Source organism: Gorilla gorilla, chromosome 9, assembly GCF_029281585.2.
Source record: "Gorilla gorilla gorilla isolate KB3781 chromosome 9, NHGRI_mGorGor1-v2.1_pri, whole genome shotgun sequence".
NCBI classification, from domain to species: Eukaryota; Metazoa; Chordata; class Mammalia; order Primates; family Hominidae; genus Gorilla; species Gorilla gorilla.
The window spans coordinates 85805752-85825311 of NC_073233.2; the positions used below are offsets into that span (position 1 = coordinate 85805752).

At 44.2% G+C, this 19560-nt stretch overlaps 1 protein-coding gene across 1 annotated transcript in view; it reads right to left on the reverse strand.

Annotated features, from left to right (window-relative positions):
• The window catches only part of INTS4 (integrator complex subunit 4), a 123059-nt gene that overhangs the window by 57994 nt on the left and 45505 nt on the right, over nt 1-19560 (reverse strand). The window contains exon 9 of the mRNA XM_031016212.3: nt 2039-2110. Coding sequence (XP_030872072.2) covers nt 2039-2110 — 72 coding nt within the window. The remainder of the gene's footprint in view (nt 1-2038; nt 2111-19560) is intronic.

The window sequence follows — 19560 nt, forward strand, 5'->3', positions numbered from 1 at the left end:
CTCCAAAAACCATCTTGGGTAGACAATACGTTGACTCTAAGAAAACAATTATCGGGCAGGGAGCAGGTGGCTCACACCTGTAATCCCAGCACTTTGGGAGGCCAAGGCAGGCTGATCACGAGGTCAGGAGATTGAGACCATCCTGGCCAACATGGTGAAACTCCATCTCTACTATAAGTACAAAAATTAGCTGGGCGTGGTGGCACATGCCTGTAGTCCCAGCTACTCAGGAGGCGGAGGTTGCAGTGAGCTGAGATCATGCCACTGCACTCCAGCCTAGCGACAGAGCAAGACTCCGCCTCAAAAAAAAAATTATCTTCAGTCCCAGTAAAAGTATTTTTCTATTTGGCAACATTGCGTTCTATTTCAGCTACAGTACAGTCACTAAATAATCTAGTAAACTCACTTTACACAGAGATTGCCTAAGGTGGAATATACTGGTTAGTGTATCCAGTCCACTTGACAGTTATGGTTCTCATCACAAATGAATGACCTGGCACTCCGTTTTATATATCAGCCTCTCATGAAACCCCATCTTTAAAAAACTACAAAAAATTAGCCGGGTGTGGTGGTACACACCTGTAGTCCCAGCTACTCAGGAGGCCGAGGTGAGAGGATCACTTGAGCCCGGGAGGCAGAGGTTGCAGTGAACCAAGATCACACCACTGCACTCCAGCCTGGGCGACAGAGCGAGACCCTGTCTCAAACAAAAAAAAAACAAAACCCTGTCTCAAACAAACAAAAAAACCACGCACAAGAAAAAGAGCTGAGAGACATATACCAAAATGACCAAAGTCATTATATTAGGGTAGCAGGCATATGGGTAAATTGTTTTCCTTTCCCTTATCAAAAATTCTACAACTCTATAATATCACTTTTATAATTTCAAAATTGAGGTACTAACAATGAATGTACATATTATTTTCTCAGACTCAAATTTGGTTCTGCAAACCACGTTAGTGAACCATCACAATCAAAGCTTAAGGGCATTTCATAAGAGGCATTTGGGGCCGGGCACAATGGCTCACATCTGTAATCCCAGCACTTTGGGAGGCAGAGGCAAGAAGATTGCCTGGGCTCAGGAGTTCAAGACCAACATGAGGAACACAGCAAGACCTCATCTCTACTAAAGATTAAAAAAAATTAGCTGGGCATGGTGAGGTATGCCTGTAGTCCCAGCTACTCAGGAGGGTGAGGTGGGAGGAATGCTTGAGCCCAGGAGATCAAAGTTGCATTGAGTAATGATTGTGCCACTGCATTCCAGCCTGGGCAATAGAGTGAGACCCTGTTTCAAAAAAAAAAGAAAAAATGGCGTGGAGTTGGGGGTATTTTGTTACTGTTTGGAGAAAGGCTTTACTCAGTCTTCCATGGTAACTGCTGCTGAAAAGGAGTCCTAAAATGTCATACCATCTCACAAAATGAGAATGGGCCTTTGTAGTTCCTAACAAATAGAAAATTAATCTTTTGGGGTTTTCTGGGGGTTTTTTTTGTTGTTTTTTGGGTTTTGTTTTTTGAGACAGAGTCCCACTCTGTTGCCTAGGCTGGAGTGCAGTGGTGCGATCTTGGCTCACTGCAACCTCTGGTCTCCAGGGTTCAAGTGATTCTCTGCCTCAGTCACCCAAGTAGCTAGGACTACAGGCGCATGCCACCACACCTAGCTAATTTTTGTTTTTTAGTTGAGACGGGGTTCATCATGTTGGCCGGGCTGGTCTCAAACTCCTGGCTGCAAGTGATCCACCTGCCTCAGCCTCCCAAAGTGCTGGGATTACAGGTGTGAGCCACTGCACCTGGCTTAGAAAATTAATCTTGCCTCTTTTTTGTAAAGCATAACCTGTGCAAAGTACTTCATTACAATAATACAAAATTTAATGAAGTCACTTGTTATTTGCTTCAATTTACTAAGATTTTAAATTAAAATGTAATACAGTTATCATGTTAATTTAACAAATGCTGCTAAGTTAAATCAACACAACTCAGCATACTGCCCCCCTACATTGGTTACAGAAACCCAGTTTAAACAACAAAGAATAAAAGGTACCCTCAGATCTGACATCAGCTTCTTGTCAAGGGTCTGCTCCAAGAAATGAGAACTGACTTGCTCCATAGAGCCCTACAAAAAGAAAAATCCAGAGCATATAAAACAACTTTTATGATTTGAACATTATCTTAAAATTCAGAGTCTATAGACAATTTAAGTGCATAAAGATAATATTATTCATGACAGTAAAGATGCTATGGGTTCTGAATCAGCAGGAAAATAAAAATATTAGCAGCAGCTAACACCTAAATAGAGCTTAGAATGTGTCACCTACTGTGCTTTTTTTTTTTTTTTTTCTTTCCTGAGATGGAGTTTTGCTCTTGTCACCCAGGCTGGAGTGCAGTGGCATGATCTCAGCTCATTGCAACCTCTGCCACCCAGGTTCAAGCAATTCTCCTGCCTCAGCCTCCTGAGTAGCTGGGATTACAGGTGCCCGCCACCATGCCCGGCTAATTTTTTGTATTTGTATTTGTAATTGTAATTTTTTGTTTTTGTATTTGTAATTTTTAGTAGAGACGGGGTTTCACCACGTTGGGCAGGCTAGTCTCAAACTCCTGACCTCAGGTGATCTGCCTACCTCGGCCTCCCAAAGTGCTGGGATTACAGGCGTGAGCCACCACGCCCGGCCACTATGTGTCATGTACTATTCTAAGGGCTTTAGATGTGTATTAACTCATTTAAATCCTCACTATAACCCTGAGAAGTAAATACTATATTAGTCCCATTTTATATATGGAGAAAAGACACAAAAAGATTAAATAACATATTGACGGTCACAAAGAATAAATTCCAGAGCTAGGAGATAAATCCAGGCTCCAAAATCCTTTCCCTTAACGACTACTCTCCACTCCTTTTCATTCTTCTTTCCATTCATCTGTTCATTCATTCATGCATTCAATTAAACAAATATTTAGCAACCATTCAATTATATGTCTACAGTTACCAGGAACAAGAATACAAAAACAAAAAGACCACAGCTGTACACTCAACAATCTCACAGACTAGTAAGGGAAACTGACAAGAAAAGAGATTATTGCAATATGGTATGAAATGCTGCAATACACATCTATGAATGATGCCATGGGAATGGAGAGAACAAGCAGTATTAAGGTACAGGCAGGGAGAGGTATACTTGGAGAAATGAAAATCACAGTGCGAAAGCCAAGTGGGAAATATTAAGTCGTTTTACAAATGGAACGTAAGATAGGGCTCTTGAAAATGAGGCAGTACAGATAGGATAATAAAGAGCCTTATTTGCCATAGTAAGGGGTTTGCCTTATAAATAATTATTACATAATCCCTGTTAAACATCTAATGAGCTTAACAATGTATAAAATATTTTACTTATATTTTTCCAATTTATTCTTCCCAATAATCCCATATACCTCTCATCCCCATTTTCTAGATGAGAACTGAGGCTGAGATTAGGCAACTTACTCATTTCAAGTAAGGGAGAACATAGATTTATATTTCATAAAGCCCATCTTGCAACAGTATGACTAATGGACCATAAGGAATCAAAATGAAAGCAAAAAGACTAGTTTCAGAGGCTGTTGGAGCAGGTCCTAGACGTTAAGAAATTTATCTGAGATCTTCTCTAATTCCTAAGTTAATAAATGCGGAAATGCTTATACAGGCTCAGATCTTTTCTCTAATCAAATTTTTCATAGGAAATTACATGTTCCTGGGGAATGTCCTTACTCAAGTTAACACCTTTCCTATGATTCCACAAAAACAACTGCTGTACTATTTTGACTAAAGTAGTTTCAAAACCACTTTTTCTTTTGTTACATAGATCTGAGCCAATGTCATATCTAACATCCATTTTTTAAATCCAAACAACAATTTTATAAATAAGAACTATAAACTCTCAAGACCTCCTAAATCTCTCTCTAGCTTTACCACCAGCATTAGCTGTTGGCTTTTTTCTACTAGAATAAAATTTTCATGACTTCACAGTAAGTTGCTTCATCCATAATTCCCAGTGCCCTCCTCCAATGCCCTCAGCTGCACGCTCATCCAACACAGCAGCACAGAGGGAGTACTATGAAATTTGTGCCCCCAAAAATTAAATATCATTACTTGAAATAAATTTTCAATGTCACCTAAGAACAGGTGAAGCTTTCCATTTTAAGTCCACAAACACAGAGTCCTATAGCATAGTAATCCACTTGAAAAATGGTGAGATGTCTATTACTGCAGGACCAGTGGAAATGGAGAAGGGATGGATTTAGGGGATGTCAAGAAGGAAGAACTGATATGAGTTGTGACTCAATGGATGTGAGACATAGAAAAACTATTCCCAAATTCCTCTGGTTCATGACCTAGCAGATGATAGTATCATTTACGAAAACATAGAGAAACAGATTTGGACCAAAAAGATAATGAGTTCATTATAAAGTGCACCTCACCAATGAGAAAAAAAGCTACATTCTGGTGTACTTTAACCAAGACAAATATGTTTAGATTAAGATGGAATCTCTCCAACTGTACTACTAGCACTACTTAACAACCTAAATTTAGGTAGTTAATGCTATGAAAACCTTACTTAACACTGAGAAAACCATTTCACTTGAGAGCCTTATTAAATGTATGTGAAATTTAGATACAAGATATTTAACAATTATCACACCTGCTTTAAGAGCAAAAACTGCTCAACTGGTGTAAATAACATAAGTCTATGCAACTAGGTGATAAGTACATCAGACATAAAACTGCCACTAACTAGGAATATCTGCATTTACCCTGGGAAAGACCAGTCATGGGCAGACTTACAGGCATAAAAGTCTATAAACTAACAGTCTGAAAATGTTGTAATTTTTAAGGTCAATGACTTCTTAAGGCTTATAAAAGTAGTGACTGTATTCTAAATAGTCCCATGAATCTGCTTACTGGGACCTCAAGTTTCTTTGCCCCACAAATAGGACAGTTATAAATAAGTAAAAGCTAACCTCTTTTACATGGTTTTGAATTTTCTGATGTAACACATATCAGAAAATTTTTCATACTGCTATAAGCCAAAGGGATTGGAAACTATTCACTTTTTAAGCAAGATAGACTCGAGGCTACAAAGCTAAGTTGCTGCAGAACCTGGCTTCTGTTTTCCTCTCCAACTTACCTCGTTACAGATCCCCTATATTGAACAATACCCCCGCAACTAGAAAGCACTAAACTGCTTGTAGTTTAGTATGATATTGCAGCTTAGTATATTGCTATGCATGATAATGTACTGCTTTTATATCCCTGCTCATATTTTCTCTTTCTCTGCATCGCTACCTAGTTACTCATCCTTCAAAACTCAGTTCAGAGATCAGCTCCTCCAAGAAGCCTTCTGTGGTTGTGGTTGGTGCTCTTTCCTACCAGTACCAGGTATTATTATTCACTGATTAGCTATCCCTGGCTACCTATCAACTTCGTTGAAGACAGAAACTGTCCTCGATGTTTGTCGATTTGCTGAACAGGTGATCTAAAGATTATACAGGTTGAACATCCCAGTTCCAAAAATCTGAAATCCAAAATGCTCCAAAATCCAAAATTTTTTGAGTACCAACATGATGCTCAAAGGAAATGTTCACTGGAGCACTTCACATTTTGGATTTTGGAGCATATTTCAGATTTGGGATGCCCAACAAGTAAGTATAATACAAATAAAATATTCCAAAATCCAAAAACAAAACAAAACAAAACAAAATCCAAAACACTTCTGGTCTCAAGCATTTTGGATAGGGGATACTCAATCTGTATGCAGATTTGTTTAAAAAAAATGGCTCACCAGAGTTACCTGGCACATATCACCCACAACAAAAAGGGACCAAAATAACAAATAACTATATTTCAATTAAAATGACTGTAGATATATGCTGCAGAGCACCAGAGAAAGGGCAAAATCCCTGTGGAGCATGGAAGCCTCAGGATAGCACCACAGGGAAGGGAGTGAGGCTTCCTACCTGCCACACTGTCTCCCTTGCCAAAATCAGCTTAAAATCAGAGGAAATTCTTACAGGGAAAAAGTAAGCTGGAGATACCTATCAGTGGTCCCCACTGCTGCCACAGGCACCAGCAATTCTTGATAAAGGAGAGTCCTTAAGTCCTCAGTGGCCACAAATCCAGTCTGGAGAGTAGCCAAGGGATCATTCAGCTGTACTGCCTCAGAGTGGGAGCCCACCTTGTCCTAAGCTGCTGTAGCATGGCACCAAGTTGAAGCTAGACTCACTACTAGTGTGCATCCTGCCCTGGGGACCAGTAGCAACTGACTCTTTTCATCCCTGAGAACCCGCCATCATTCTACCGTGATCACACGATGGTCTGCAGCACCATAACCCCATCCACATAGAGTCTAGGTCAAACAGAGTGACGATGATCTCAGCATCAGACCCCACACAGCGCTACCAACCATCCAGAAAACAGGCAGACATGCACAGCAAGGAAGCCATCAAATAGACAGCTGGCAGCGCTTTACCCAACACCCCTGTTCCATACAACCATCTGGGCTACCAAGTATGCACGCACCAGTACTCAGCCAAAAAGCCAATCCTGCGGCAGCCCCACTCCCTCACAACCCATCACAGAACCACCTGCCCACGCCCTGCCTGATAGCTGGTAATTCAGTGGTCCTGTCCCCTAAAACTGGCCACGATAGAGTCCCAGAGTCCCACAGTCCCACAGCACACAGTCTAACTGGTCCTGTGGTAGCCCTGGCCCCCTACCATAGACTGCTGCCAAACTGCCCAGCCCCACTGCACAAAAGCATTTGAGCCTAGCCCAAAGCAACAGCCAACCAGGCAGTAGACCCATTTCCCTACATAGCCACAGAGCTGCCCAGCAGGCCACCGCGGCAAAGGCCTGAGCCCAGCACGACAGCCACCACAGCAGTAACTACTGCCTCCCTGGAAAACCAGATAGACAGCCTGGCAGCCATTTTAGCCTGTACATGTCTTGGCCAAAAATCAGCTCAGTACCCTCATCTACAGCATTGCCATCACAAACTCCCACAGCCTAGGCAACTGAGGCAATTGCAAACATCAATGACTAGGATTATAGCTGAAGATTACAGCTGAAGCTGACAAGGATTATTACACCACCCACTGAGTCCACCCAGAACCAAAGGCAACACACCATACCCAGCTAATACCCTAAAACCATCTACAGAAAAAGACTGTTACTATATACTAGCCACTCAATAAAATTGAAAAGAGCAACTACTCTACTAAATGCATAGATATCAACATCCAGTATCTTGCACACGATAAATGAAAATCAAGGAACATGACACCCTCAAAGGAATACAGTAAGTCTCCTGGCTGGGGGCAGTGGCTCACATCTGTAATCCCAGCACTTTGGGAGGCCAAGACAGCCAGAAAGCATGAGCTCAGGAGTTCAAGACCATTCTGGGCAACATGGCAAAACCCGTCTCTACAAAATATAAAAAAATTAGTCGGGTGTGGTGGCATGCGCCTGTAGTCCTAGCTACTCAGCAGGCTGAGGTGGGAGGATCACTTAAACCCAGGAGGAGAAGGTTGCAGTGAGCTGAGATCATGCCACTGTACTTCAGCCTGGGTGACAGAGCAAGACCCTGTCTCAAAAAAAAAAAAAAAGGAAAAAAGTCTCCAATGACAGACACCAAAGAAAAGGACACTTACAAAATGCCTGAAAAGGAATTCAAAATAGTGATCTAAAGGAAACTCAGTAAGATACAAGAGAATACAGACAAACAATTAAATGAAATCAGGAAAATAATTCATGATCCGAATGAGAAATTCAACAGAAATCCATATCATAAAAAACAACCAAACAGAAATCTTGGAACTGAAGAATTCAATGAAAAAAATAAAAATAGTATACAATTGAGAGCTTCAATAATAGACTAGGATCAAGCAGAAGAAAGAATTTCTGAGGGGAGAGCCAAGATGGCCGAATAGGAACAGCTCCGGTCTACAGCTCCCAGCGTGAGCGACGCAGAAGACGGGTGATTTCTGCATTTCCATCTGAGGTACTGGGTTCATCTCACTAGGGAGTGCCAGACAGTGGGCGCAGGCCAGTGGGTGCAGCGCACCGTGCGCGAGCCAAAGCAGGGCGAGGCATTGCCTCACCTGGGAAGCGCAAGGGGTCAGGGAGTTCCCTTTCTGAGTCAAAGAAAGGGGTGACGGACGCACCTGGAAAATCGGGTCACTCCCACCCGATTATTGCGCTTTTCAGACCGGCTTAAAAAACGGCGCACCACGAGACTATATCCCACACCTGACTCGGAGGGTCCTACGCCCACGGAATCTCGCTGATTGCTAGCACAGCAGTCTGAGATCAAACTGCAAGGCGGCAGCGAGGCTGGGGGAGGGGCGCCCGCCATTGCCCAGGCTTGAATAGGTAAACAAAGCAGCCGGGAAGCTCGAACTGGGTGGAGCCCACCACAGCTCAAGGAGGCTTGCCTGCCTCTGTAGGCTCCACCTCTGGGGGCAGGGCACAGACAAACAAAAAGACAGCAGTAACCTCTGCAGACTTAAATGTCCCTGTCTGACAGCTTTGAAGAGAGCAGTGGTTCTCCCAGCACGCAGCTGGAGATCTGAGAACCAGCAGACTGCCTCCTCAAGTGGGTCCCTGACCCCTGACCCCCGAGCAGCCTAACTGGGAGGCACCCCCCAGCAGGGGCACACTGACACCTCACACGGCAGGGTATTCCAACAGACCTGCAGCTGAGGGTCCTGTCTGTTAGAAGGAAAACTAACAAACAGAAAGGACATCCACACTGAAAACCCATCTGTACATCACCATCATCAAAGACCAAAAGTAGATAAAACCACAAAGATGGGGAAAAAACAGAACAGAAAAACTGGAAACTCTAAAACGCAGAGCACCTCTCCTCCTCCAAAGGAACGCAGTCCCTCACCAGCAACGGAACAAAGCTGGATGGAGAATGAGTTTGACGAGCTGAGAGAAGAAGGCTTCAGACGATCAAATTACTCTGAGCTACGGGAGGACATTCAAACCAAAGGCAAAGAAGTTGAAAACTTTGAAAAAAATTTAGAAGAATGTATAACTAGAATAACCAATACAGAGAAGTGCTTAAAGGAGCTGATGGAGCTGAAAACCAAGGCTCGAGAACTACGTGAAGAATGCAGAAGCCTCAGGAGCCGATGCGATCAACTGGAAGAAAGGGTATCAGCAATGGAAGATGAAATGAATGAAACGAAGCGAGAAGGGAAGTCTAGAGAAAAAAGAATAAAAAGAAATGAGCAAAGCCTCCAAGAAATATGGGACTATGTGAAAAGACCAAATCTACGTCTGATTGGTGTACCTGAAAGTGATGCGGAGAATGGAACCAAGTTGGAAAACACTCTGCAGGATATTATCCAGGAGAACTTCCCCAATCTAGCAAGGCAGGCCAACATTCAGATTCAGGAAATACAGAGAACACCACAAAGATACTCCTCGAGAAGAGCAACTCCAAGACACATAATTGTCAGATTCACCAAAGTTGAAATGAAGGAAAAAATGTTAAGGGCAGCCAGAGAGAAAGGTCGGGTTACCCTCAAAGGGAAGCCCATCAGACTAACAGCGGATTTCTCGGCAGAAACCCTACAAGCCAGAAGAGAGTGGGGGCCAATATTCAACATTCTTAAAGAAAAGAATTTTCAACCCAGAATTTCATATCCAGCCAAACTAAGCTTCATAAGTGAAGGAGGAATAAAATACTTTACAGACAAGCAAATGCTGAGAGATTTTGTCACCACCAGGCCTGCCCTAAAAGAGCTCCTGAAGGAAGCGCTAAACATGGAAAGGAACAACCGGTACCAGCCGCTGCAAAATCATGCCGAAATGTAAAGACCATGGAGACTAGGAAGAAACTGCATCAACTAATGAGCAAAATCACCAGCTAACATCATAATGACAGGATCAAATTCACACATAACAATATTAACTTTAAATGTAAATGGACTAAATTCTCCAATTAAAAGACACAGACTGGCAAGTTGGATAAAGAGTCAAGACCCATCAGTATGCTGTATTCAGGAAACCCATCTCACGTGCAGAGACACACATAGGCTCAAAATAAAAGGATGGAGGAAGATCTACCAAGCAAATGGAAAACAAAAAAAGGCAGGGGTTGCAATCCTAGTCTCTGACAAAACAGACTTTAAACCAACAAAGATCAAAAGAGACAAAGAAGGCCATTACATAATGGTAAAGGGATCAATTCAACAAGAGGAGCTAACTATCCTAAATATATATGCACCCAATACAGGAGCACCCAGATTCATAAAGCAAGTCCTGAGTGACCTACAAAGAGACTTAGACTCCCACACATTAATAATGGGAGACTTTAACACCCCACTGTCAACATTAGACAGATCAACGAGACAGAAAGTCAACAAGGATACCCAGGAATTGAACTCAGCTCTGCACCAAGTGGACCTAATAGACATCTACAGAACTCTCCACCCCAAATCAACAGAATATACATTTTTTTCAGCACCACACCACACCTATTCCAAAATTGACCACATAGTTGGAAGTAAAGCTCTCCTCAGCAAATGTAAAAGAACAGAAATTATAACAAACTATCTCTCAGACCACAGTGCAATCAAACTAGAACTCAGGATTAAAAATCTCACTCAAAGCCGCTCAACTACATGGAAACTGAACAACCTGCTCCTGAATGACTACTGGGTACATAACGAAATGAAGGCAGAAATAAAGATGTTCTTTGAAACCAACGAGAACAAAGACACAACATACCAGAATCTCTGGGATGCATTCAAAGCAGTGTGTAGAGGGAAATTTATAGCACTAAATGCCCACAAGAGAAAGCAGGAAAGATCCAAAATTGACACCCTAACATCACAATTAAAAGAACTAGAAAAGCAAGAGCAAACACATTCAAAAGCTAGCAGAAGGCAAGAAATAACTAAAATCAGAGCAGAACTGAAGGAAATAGAGACACAAAAAACCCTTCAAAAAATCAATGAATCCAGGAGCTGGTTTTTTGAAAGGGTCAACAAAATTGATAGACCGCTAGCAAGACTAATAAAGAAAAAAAGAGAGAAGAATCAAATAGACACAATAAAAAATGATAATGGGGATATCACCACCGATCCCACAGAAATACAAACTACCATCAGAGAATACTACAAACACCTCTACGCAAATAAACTAGAAAATCTAGAAGAAATGGATACATTCCTTGACACATACACTCTCCCAAGACTAAACCAGGAAGAAGTTGAATCTCTGAATAGACCAATAACAGGAGCTGAAATTGTGGCAATAATCAATAGTTTACCAACCAAAAAGAGTCCAGGACCAGATGGATTCACAGCCGAATTCTACCAGAGGTACAAGGAGGAACTGGTACCATTCCTTCTGAAACTATTCCAATCAATAGAAAAAGAGGGAATCCTCCCTAACTCATTTTATGAGGCCAGCATCATTCTGATACCAAAGCCGGGCAGAGACACAACCAAAAAAGAGAATTTTAGACCAATATCCTTGATGAACATTGATGCAAAAATCCTCAATAAAATACTGGCAAACCGAATCCAGCAGCACATCAAAAAGCTTATCCACCATGATCAAGTGGGCTTCATCCCCGGGATGCAAGGCTGGTTCAATATACGCAAATCAATAAATGTAATCCAGCATATAAACAGAGCCAAAGACAAAAACCACATGATTATCTCAATAGATGCAGAAAAAGCCTTTGACAAAATTCAACAACCCTTCATGCTAAAAACTCTCAATAAATTAGGTATTGATGGGACGTATTTCAAAATAATAAGAGCTATCTATGACAAACCCACAGCCAATATCATACTGAATGGGCAAAAACTGGAAGCATTCCCTTTGAAAACTGGCACAAGACAGGGATGCCCTCTCTCACCGCTCCTATTCAACATAGTGTTGGAAGTTCTGGCCAGGGCAATCAGGCAGGAGAAGGAAATAAAGGGTATTCAATTAGGAAAAGAGGAAGTCAAATTGTCCCTGTTTGCAGACGACATGATTGTTTATCTAGAAAACCCCATTGTCTCAGCCCAAAATCTCCTTAAGCTGATAAGCAACTTCAGCAAAGTCTCAGGATACAAAATCAATGTACAAAAATCACAAGCATTCTTATACACCAACAACAGACAAACAGAGAGCCAAATCATGAGTGAACTCCCATTCACAATTGCTTCAAAGAGAATAAAATACCTAGGAATCCAACTTACAAGGGATGTGAAGGACCTCTTCAAGGAGAACTACAAACCACTGCTCAAGGAAATAAAAGAGGATACAAACAAATGGAAGAACATTCCATGCTCATGGGTAGGAAGAATCAATATCGTGAAAATGGCCATACTGCCCAAGGTAATTTACAGATTCAATGCCATCCCCATCAAGCTACCAATGACTTTCTTCACAGAATTGGAAAAAACTACTTTAAAGTTCATATGGAACCAAAAAAGAGCCCGCATTGCCAAGTCAATCCTAAGCCAAAAGAACAAAGCTGGAGGCATCACACTACCTGACTTCAAACTATACTACAAGGCTACAGTAACAAAAACAGCATGGTACTGTTACCAAAACAGAGATATAGATCAATGGAACAGAACAGAGCCCTCAGAAATAACGCCGCATACCTACAACTATCTGATCTTTGACAAACCTGAGAAAAACAAACAATGGGGAAAGGATTCCCTATTTAATAAATGGTGCTGGGAAAACTGGCTAGCCATATGTAGAAAGCTGAAACTGGATCCCTTCCTTACACCTTATACAAAAATCAATTCAAGATGGATTAAAGATTTAAACGTTAGACCTAAAACCATAAAAACCCTAGAAGAAAACCTAGGCATTACCATTCAGGACATAGGCGTGGGCAAGGACTTCATGTCCAAAACACCAAAAGCAATGGCAACAAAAGCCAAAATTGACAAATGGGATCTAATTAAACTAAAGAGCTTCTGCACAGCAAAAGAAACTACCATCAGAGTGAACAGGCAACCTACAACATGGGAGAAAATTTTCGCAACCTACTCATCTGACAAAGGGCTAATATCCAGAATCTACAATGAACTCAAACAAATTTACAAGAAAAAAACAAACAACCCCATCAAAAAGTGGGCGAAGGACATGAACAGACACTTCTCAAAAGAAGACATTTATGCAGCCAAAAAACACATGAAAAAATGCTCATCATCACTGGCCATCAGAGAAATGCAAATCAAAACCACTATGAGATATCATCTCACACCAGTTAGAATGGCAATCATTAAAAAGTCAGGAAACAACAGGTGCTGGAGAGGATGTGGAGAAATAGGAACACTTTTACACTGTTGGTGGGACTGTAAACTAGTTCAACCATTGTGGAAGTCAGTGTGGCGATTCCTCAGGGATCTAGAACTAGAAATACCATTTGACCCAGCCATCCCATTACTGGGTATATACCCAAAGGACTATAAATCATGCTGCTATAAAGACACATGCACACGTATGTTTATTGCGGCATTATTCACAATAGCAAAGACTTGGAACCAACCCAAATGTCCAACAATGATAGACTGGATTAAGAAAATGTGGCACATATACACCATGGAATACTATGCAGCCATAAAAAATGATGAGTTCATGTCCTTTGTAGGGACATGGATGAAATTGGAAACCATCATTCTCAGTAAACTATCGCAAGAACAAAAAACCAAACACCGCATATTCTCACTCATAGGTGGGAACTGAACAATGAGATCACATGGACACAGGAAGGGGAATATCACACTCTGGGGACTGTTGTGGGGTGGGGGGAGGGGGGAGGGATAGCATTGGGAGATATACCACCAGCATGGCACATGTATACATATGTAACTAACCTGCACAATGTGCACATGTACCCTAAAACTTAAAGTATAATAAAAAAAAAAAAAAAAAAAAAAAAAAAGAATTTCTGACCTTGAAGACAGGTCTTTTGAAATAACCCATTAAGAGGAAAAAAAAAAAAAAACAAATAAGAATAAAAAAGAAAGCCTTGGAACATATGGGACATCAACAGGCAAACAAATACTTGCATTGAAGATTGCCTGATGGAGAAGAGACAGAGAAAGGCACAGAAAACCCATTTGATGAAATGATAGCTGAAAACTTGCCAAGTAGTGGGAGAAATACAGACATCCAGATTCAGGAAGTTCAAAGGTTCACAATTACATTCAACCCAAAAAGATCCTCTCCAAGGTACATTATAATCAAACTATCGAAAGTCAAAGAGTAAGACTTTCAAAGCTGCAAGAGAAAATTGTCAAGAGAATCTCCATTACTATCAACAGATTTCTCAGCAGAAACCTCGTAGACCAGGAGAGAATGGGATAGAATTAATATATTCAAGGTAATGAATGCTACAACTAGAAACAAAAGGACAATAATCACTATCATAACAACACACAAAAGTATAAAACTCACCAGTAAAGGTAAACTCATAAATCAAACAGATCAAACCCCAGTGATACAATATGTCATATAAAATTTTCAATCTGCTAGTATGAAGGTTAAATTCAAAATGGTCAAAAACTACAACAGCTACAAATAGTAGCTAAGGAACACATAACAGATGAAGAAGAAAATTAAGGCAACAAAAATATAAATTGAAGTGGGGAGGGAAAAAACCTAGGGTCCTTTTATGTAACCAAAGTTGAGTTGCTATCAGCTTAAAACATTCTATTGTAACTGCAAGACTTTTTTTTTCCCCTTTGAGACAGTCTTACTCTGATGCCCACGCTAGAGCATAGTGGCCTGATCATGGCTCACTGCAGCCTCAATCTTCCAGGCTCAAGCGGTCCTCCCACCTCAGCCTCCTGGGTAGCTGAGACTACAGGTGTGTGCCACCATGCCCGGCTGATTTCTTTTTTCTTTATTTAGTAGAAACGAGGTCTCACTATGTTGCCCAGGCTGGTCTCAAACTCATGAGCTCAAGCGATCTGCCTGCCTCAGCCTCCCAAAGTGCTGGGATAATAGGCAAGAGCCATCACACCAGCCTAACTGAAGACTCTGTAGTAACTATGTAGAAAAAAGTTACAGCAGATACACAAACAAGAAAGAGAATGAAAATAAAGCGTGGCCCCACAGAAAACCACTAAATCAGAGGTAAACAACAAGAAAGGAAGACAAGAACAAAGGATCTCCAAAATTACTTTTTGGTAATTAACAAAATGGCAGGAATAAGACCTTATCTATCAATAACAATCTTGAATATAGCTGGGCGCGGTGGCTCATGCCTGTAATCCCAGCACCTTGGGAGGCCAAGGCAGGCGAATCACTTGCGGCCAGGAGTTTGAGACCAGCATGGCCAACATGGCAAACCCGTCTCTAATAAAAATGCAAAAAAATTAGTCGGGCGTGGTGGCACACGCCTGTAATCCCGGTACTGGGGAGGTTGGGGCATGAAAATCACTTGAACCCAGGAGGTGAAGGTTGCAGTGAGTTGAGATCACACCAGTGCATTCCAGCCTAGGTGACGGAGTGAGACCCTGTCTCAAAGAAACAAAAAAAAAAAAAAAAGAAGAAGAAGAAGAAAAAAATCTTGAATATAAATAGATTAAGTTCTTCCATTAAAAGGTACACTACAGCCTGGGAAACAGAGAGACAGACACCCTGTCTCAAAGAAAGAAAAAAAAAAAAAGGTATACATTGGTTAAATAGATTAAAACACAAAATCTAAGTATACATTGCCTAGAAGAAACACACTTCACAAGCAAGAATTAAAACATATACCAAAACCTATGGTATGCAACAAAAGCAGTTCTAAGATATAAGTGTACAGCAATAAATGGCTACACCAAAAAAGAAGAACAATCTGGTTTTTAATTTTTTTTAGCGACAGTTTCGCTGTTGTCCAGGCTGGAGTCCCCAGGAGTTTAAGGTTGCTGTGAGCTATGACTATGCAATCGCGGAACCGCACTCCAGCCTAGGCAACAGAGCAAGACCCTGACTTAAAGAAGAAAATAAAAAAAGAATAAAATCTTGTCATTTGCCACATCGATAAACCTGGAGGACATCATGTAAAGTGAAATAAGCCAGACAAGGAAAGACAAATATTGCATGATCTAAGACTTAAACATAAGACCTAAAACCATAAAAACCCTAGAAGAAAACCTAGGCAATACCATTCAGGACATAGGCATGGGCTAAGACTTCATGACTAAAACACCAAAAGCAATGGCAATGAAGCCAAAATTGAGAAATGGGATCTAATTAAACTAAAGAGCTTCTGCACAGCAAAAGAAACTATCATCAGAGTGAACAGGCCCCCTACAGAATGGGAGAAAATTTTTGCAATCTATCCATCTGCCAAAGAGCTAATATCCAGAATCTACAAAGAACTTAAACAAATTTACAAAAAAAAAAAAAAAAAAACAACCCATCAAAAAGTGGGTGAAGGATATGAACAGACACTTCTCAAAAGAAGACATTTATGTGACCAACAAACATATGAAAGAAAGCTCATCATTACTGGTTATTAGAGAAATGCAAATCAAAACCACAATGAGATACCATCTCACACCAGTTAGAATGGCGATCATTAAAAAGTCAGAAAACAACAGGTGCTGGAGAGGATCTGGAGAAATAGGAACACTTTCACACTGTTGGTGGGAGTGTAAATTAGTTCAGCCATTGTGGAAGACAGCATGGCGATTCCTCAAGGATCTAGAACCAGAAATACCATTTGACCCAGCAATCCCATTACTGGGTATATACCCAAAGGATTATAAATCATTCTACTATAAAAACACATGCACACGTATGTTTATTGCAGCACTGTTCACAACAGTAAAGACTTAGAACCAACCCAAAGGCCCATCAATGATAGACTGGACAAAGAAAATGTGGCGCATATACACCATGGAATACCATGCAGCCACAAAAAAGGATGAGTTCATGTTCTGTGCAGGGACATGGATGAAGCTGGAAACCATCATTCTCAGCAAACTAACACAAGAACAGAAAACCAAATAGCGCATGTTCTCACTCATAAGTGAGAGTTGAACAATGTGAACACATGGACACAAGGAGGGAAACATCACACACCAGGGACTGTCAGAGGGTGGGGGGCTGGGGGGGAACAGCATTAGGAGAAATACCTAATGTAGATGATAGGTTGATGGGTGCAGCAAACTACCATGGCACATGTATACCTATGTCACAAACCTGCACGTTCTGCACATGTATCCCAGAATTTAAAGTATTAAAAAAAAAATTGATATCATAGAGGCAGAGAGTATAACAGTGGTTAGCAGACACTGGGGAGGGGAGGGAGTAGGAGAGAATGGGAAGAGACTGGACAACAGATACAAAGTCACAATGAAGAGAAATAAATTCTGGTGTTCAACTGCACATAAAGGTGACTATGATTAACAGTAAAATATTGTATATTATAAAATATACAATATTATAGCTGCAAGAGAGGCTGCTGAAAGTTCATGACAAAGAAATGACAAATGTATGAGGTGATAACTATACTAACTATCCTGATTGGATTAATATTCAACATAGATGTGTATCAAAACATCAACTTGTCCTCTCCCTCTCCCTCTCCCTCTCCCTCTCCCTCTCCCTCTCCCTCTCCCTCTCCCTCTCCCTCTCCCTCTCCCTCTCCCTCTCCCTCTCCCTCTCCCTCTCCCTCTCCCTCTCCCTCTCCCTCTCCCTCTCCCTCTCCCTCTCCCTCTCCCTCTCCCTCTCCCTCTCCCCTCTTTCCACGGTCTCCCTCTGATGCCGAGCCGAAGCTGGACGGTACTGCTGCCATCTCAGCTCACTGCAACCTCCCTGCCTGATTCTCCTGCCTCAGCCTGCCGAGTGCCTGCGATTGCAGGCACGCACCGCCCCGCCTGACTGGTTTTCGTATTTTTTTGGTGGAGACGGGGTTTCGCTGTGTTGGCTGGGCTGGTCTCCAGCTCCTAACCGCGAGTGATCAGCCAGCCTCGGCCTCCCGAGGTGCCGGGATTGCAGACAGAGTCTGGTTAACTCAGTGCTCAATGGTGCCCAGGCTGGAGTGCAGTGGCGTGATCTTGGCCCGCTACAACCACCTCCCAGCCGCCTGCCTTGGCCTCCCAAAGTGCCGAGATTGCAGCCTCTGCCCGGCTGCCGCCCCGTCTGGGAAGTGAGGAGCGTCTCCGCCTGGCCGCCCATCGTCCGGGATGTGAGGAGCCCCTCTGCCTGGCTGCCCAGTCTGGAAAGTGAGGAGCGTCTCTGCCCGGCCGCCATCCCATCTAGGAAACAAGGAGCGCCTCTTCCCAGCCGCCATCACATCTGGGAAGTGAGGAGCCTCTCTGCCCGGCCGCCCATCGTCTGAGATGTGGGGAGCACCTCTGCCCTGCCGCCCAGTCCGGGATGTGAGGAGCGTCTCTGCCCGGCCGCCCCGTCTGAGAAGTGAGGAGACCTGCTGCCTGGCAACCGCCCCGTCTGAGAAGTGAGGAGCCCCTCCGCCCGGCAGCCACCCTGCCCGAGAAGTGAGGAGCCCCTCCGCCCAGCAGCCACCCCGTCTGGGAAGTGAGGAGCGTCTCCGCCCGGCAGCCACCTCGTCCGGGAGGGAGGTGGAGGGATCAGCCCCCCGCCCGGCCAGCCACCCTGTCCGGGAGGTGAGGGGCGCCTCTGCCCGGCCACCCCTACTGGGAAGTGAGGAGCCCCTCTGCCCGGCCAGCCGCTCCGTCCGGGAGGGAGGTGGGGGGGGTCAGCCCCCCGCCCGGCCAGCCAACCCGTCCAGGAGGGAGGTGGGGGGGGGTCAGTCCCCCGCCCGGCCAGCCGCCCCGTCCGGGAGGGAGGTGGGGGGGTTAGCCCACCGCCCAGCCTGCCGCCCTGTCCAGGAGGGAGGTGGGGGTTCGGCCCCCCGCCTGGCCGGCCACCCGGTCCGAGAGGTGAGGGGCGCCTCTGCCCGGCCGCCCCTACTGGGAAGTGAGGAGCCCCTCTGCCCGGCCAGCCGCCCCGTCCGGAAGGGAGGTGGGGGGGTCAGCCCCCCGCCTGGCCAGCCACCCCGTCCGGAAGGGAGGGGGGGGGTCAACCCCCCGTCTGGCCAGCCGCCCCGTCCGGGAGGTGAGGGGCACCTCTGCCCGGCCGCCCCTACTGGGAAGTGAGGAGCCCCCCCCGCCCGGCCAGCCGCCCCGTCCGGGAGGGAGGTGGGGGGGTCAGCCCCCCGCCAAGCAAGCCGCCCCGTCCGGGAGGTGAGGGGCGCCTCTGCCCGGCCGCCCCTACTGGGAAGTGAGGAGCCCCTCAGCCCGGCCAGCCGCCCCGTCCGGGAGGGAGGTGGGGGGGTCAGCCCACCGCCCAGCCTGCCACCCTGTCTGGGAGGGAGGTGGGGGGGTCAGCCCCCCGCCGGGCCAGCCAACCCGTCCAGGAGAGAGGTGGGGGGGGGGTCAGTCCCCCGCCCGGCCAGCCGCCCCATCCGGGAGGGAGGTGGAGGGGCCAGCCCCCCGCCCGGCGAGCCGCCCCGTCCGGAAGGGAGGTGGGGGGGTTAGCCCACCGCCCAGCCTGCCGCCCTGTCCAGGAGGGAGGTGGGGGTTCGGCCCCCCGCCTGG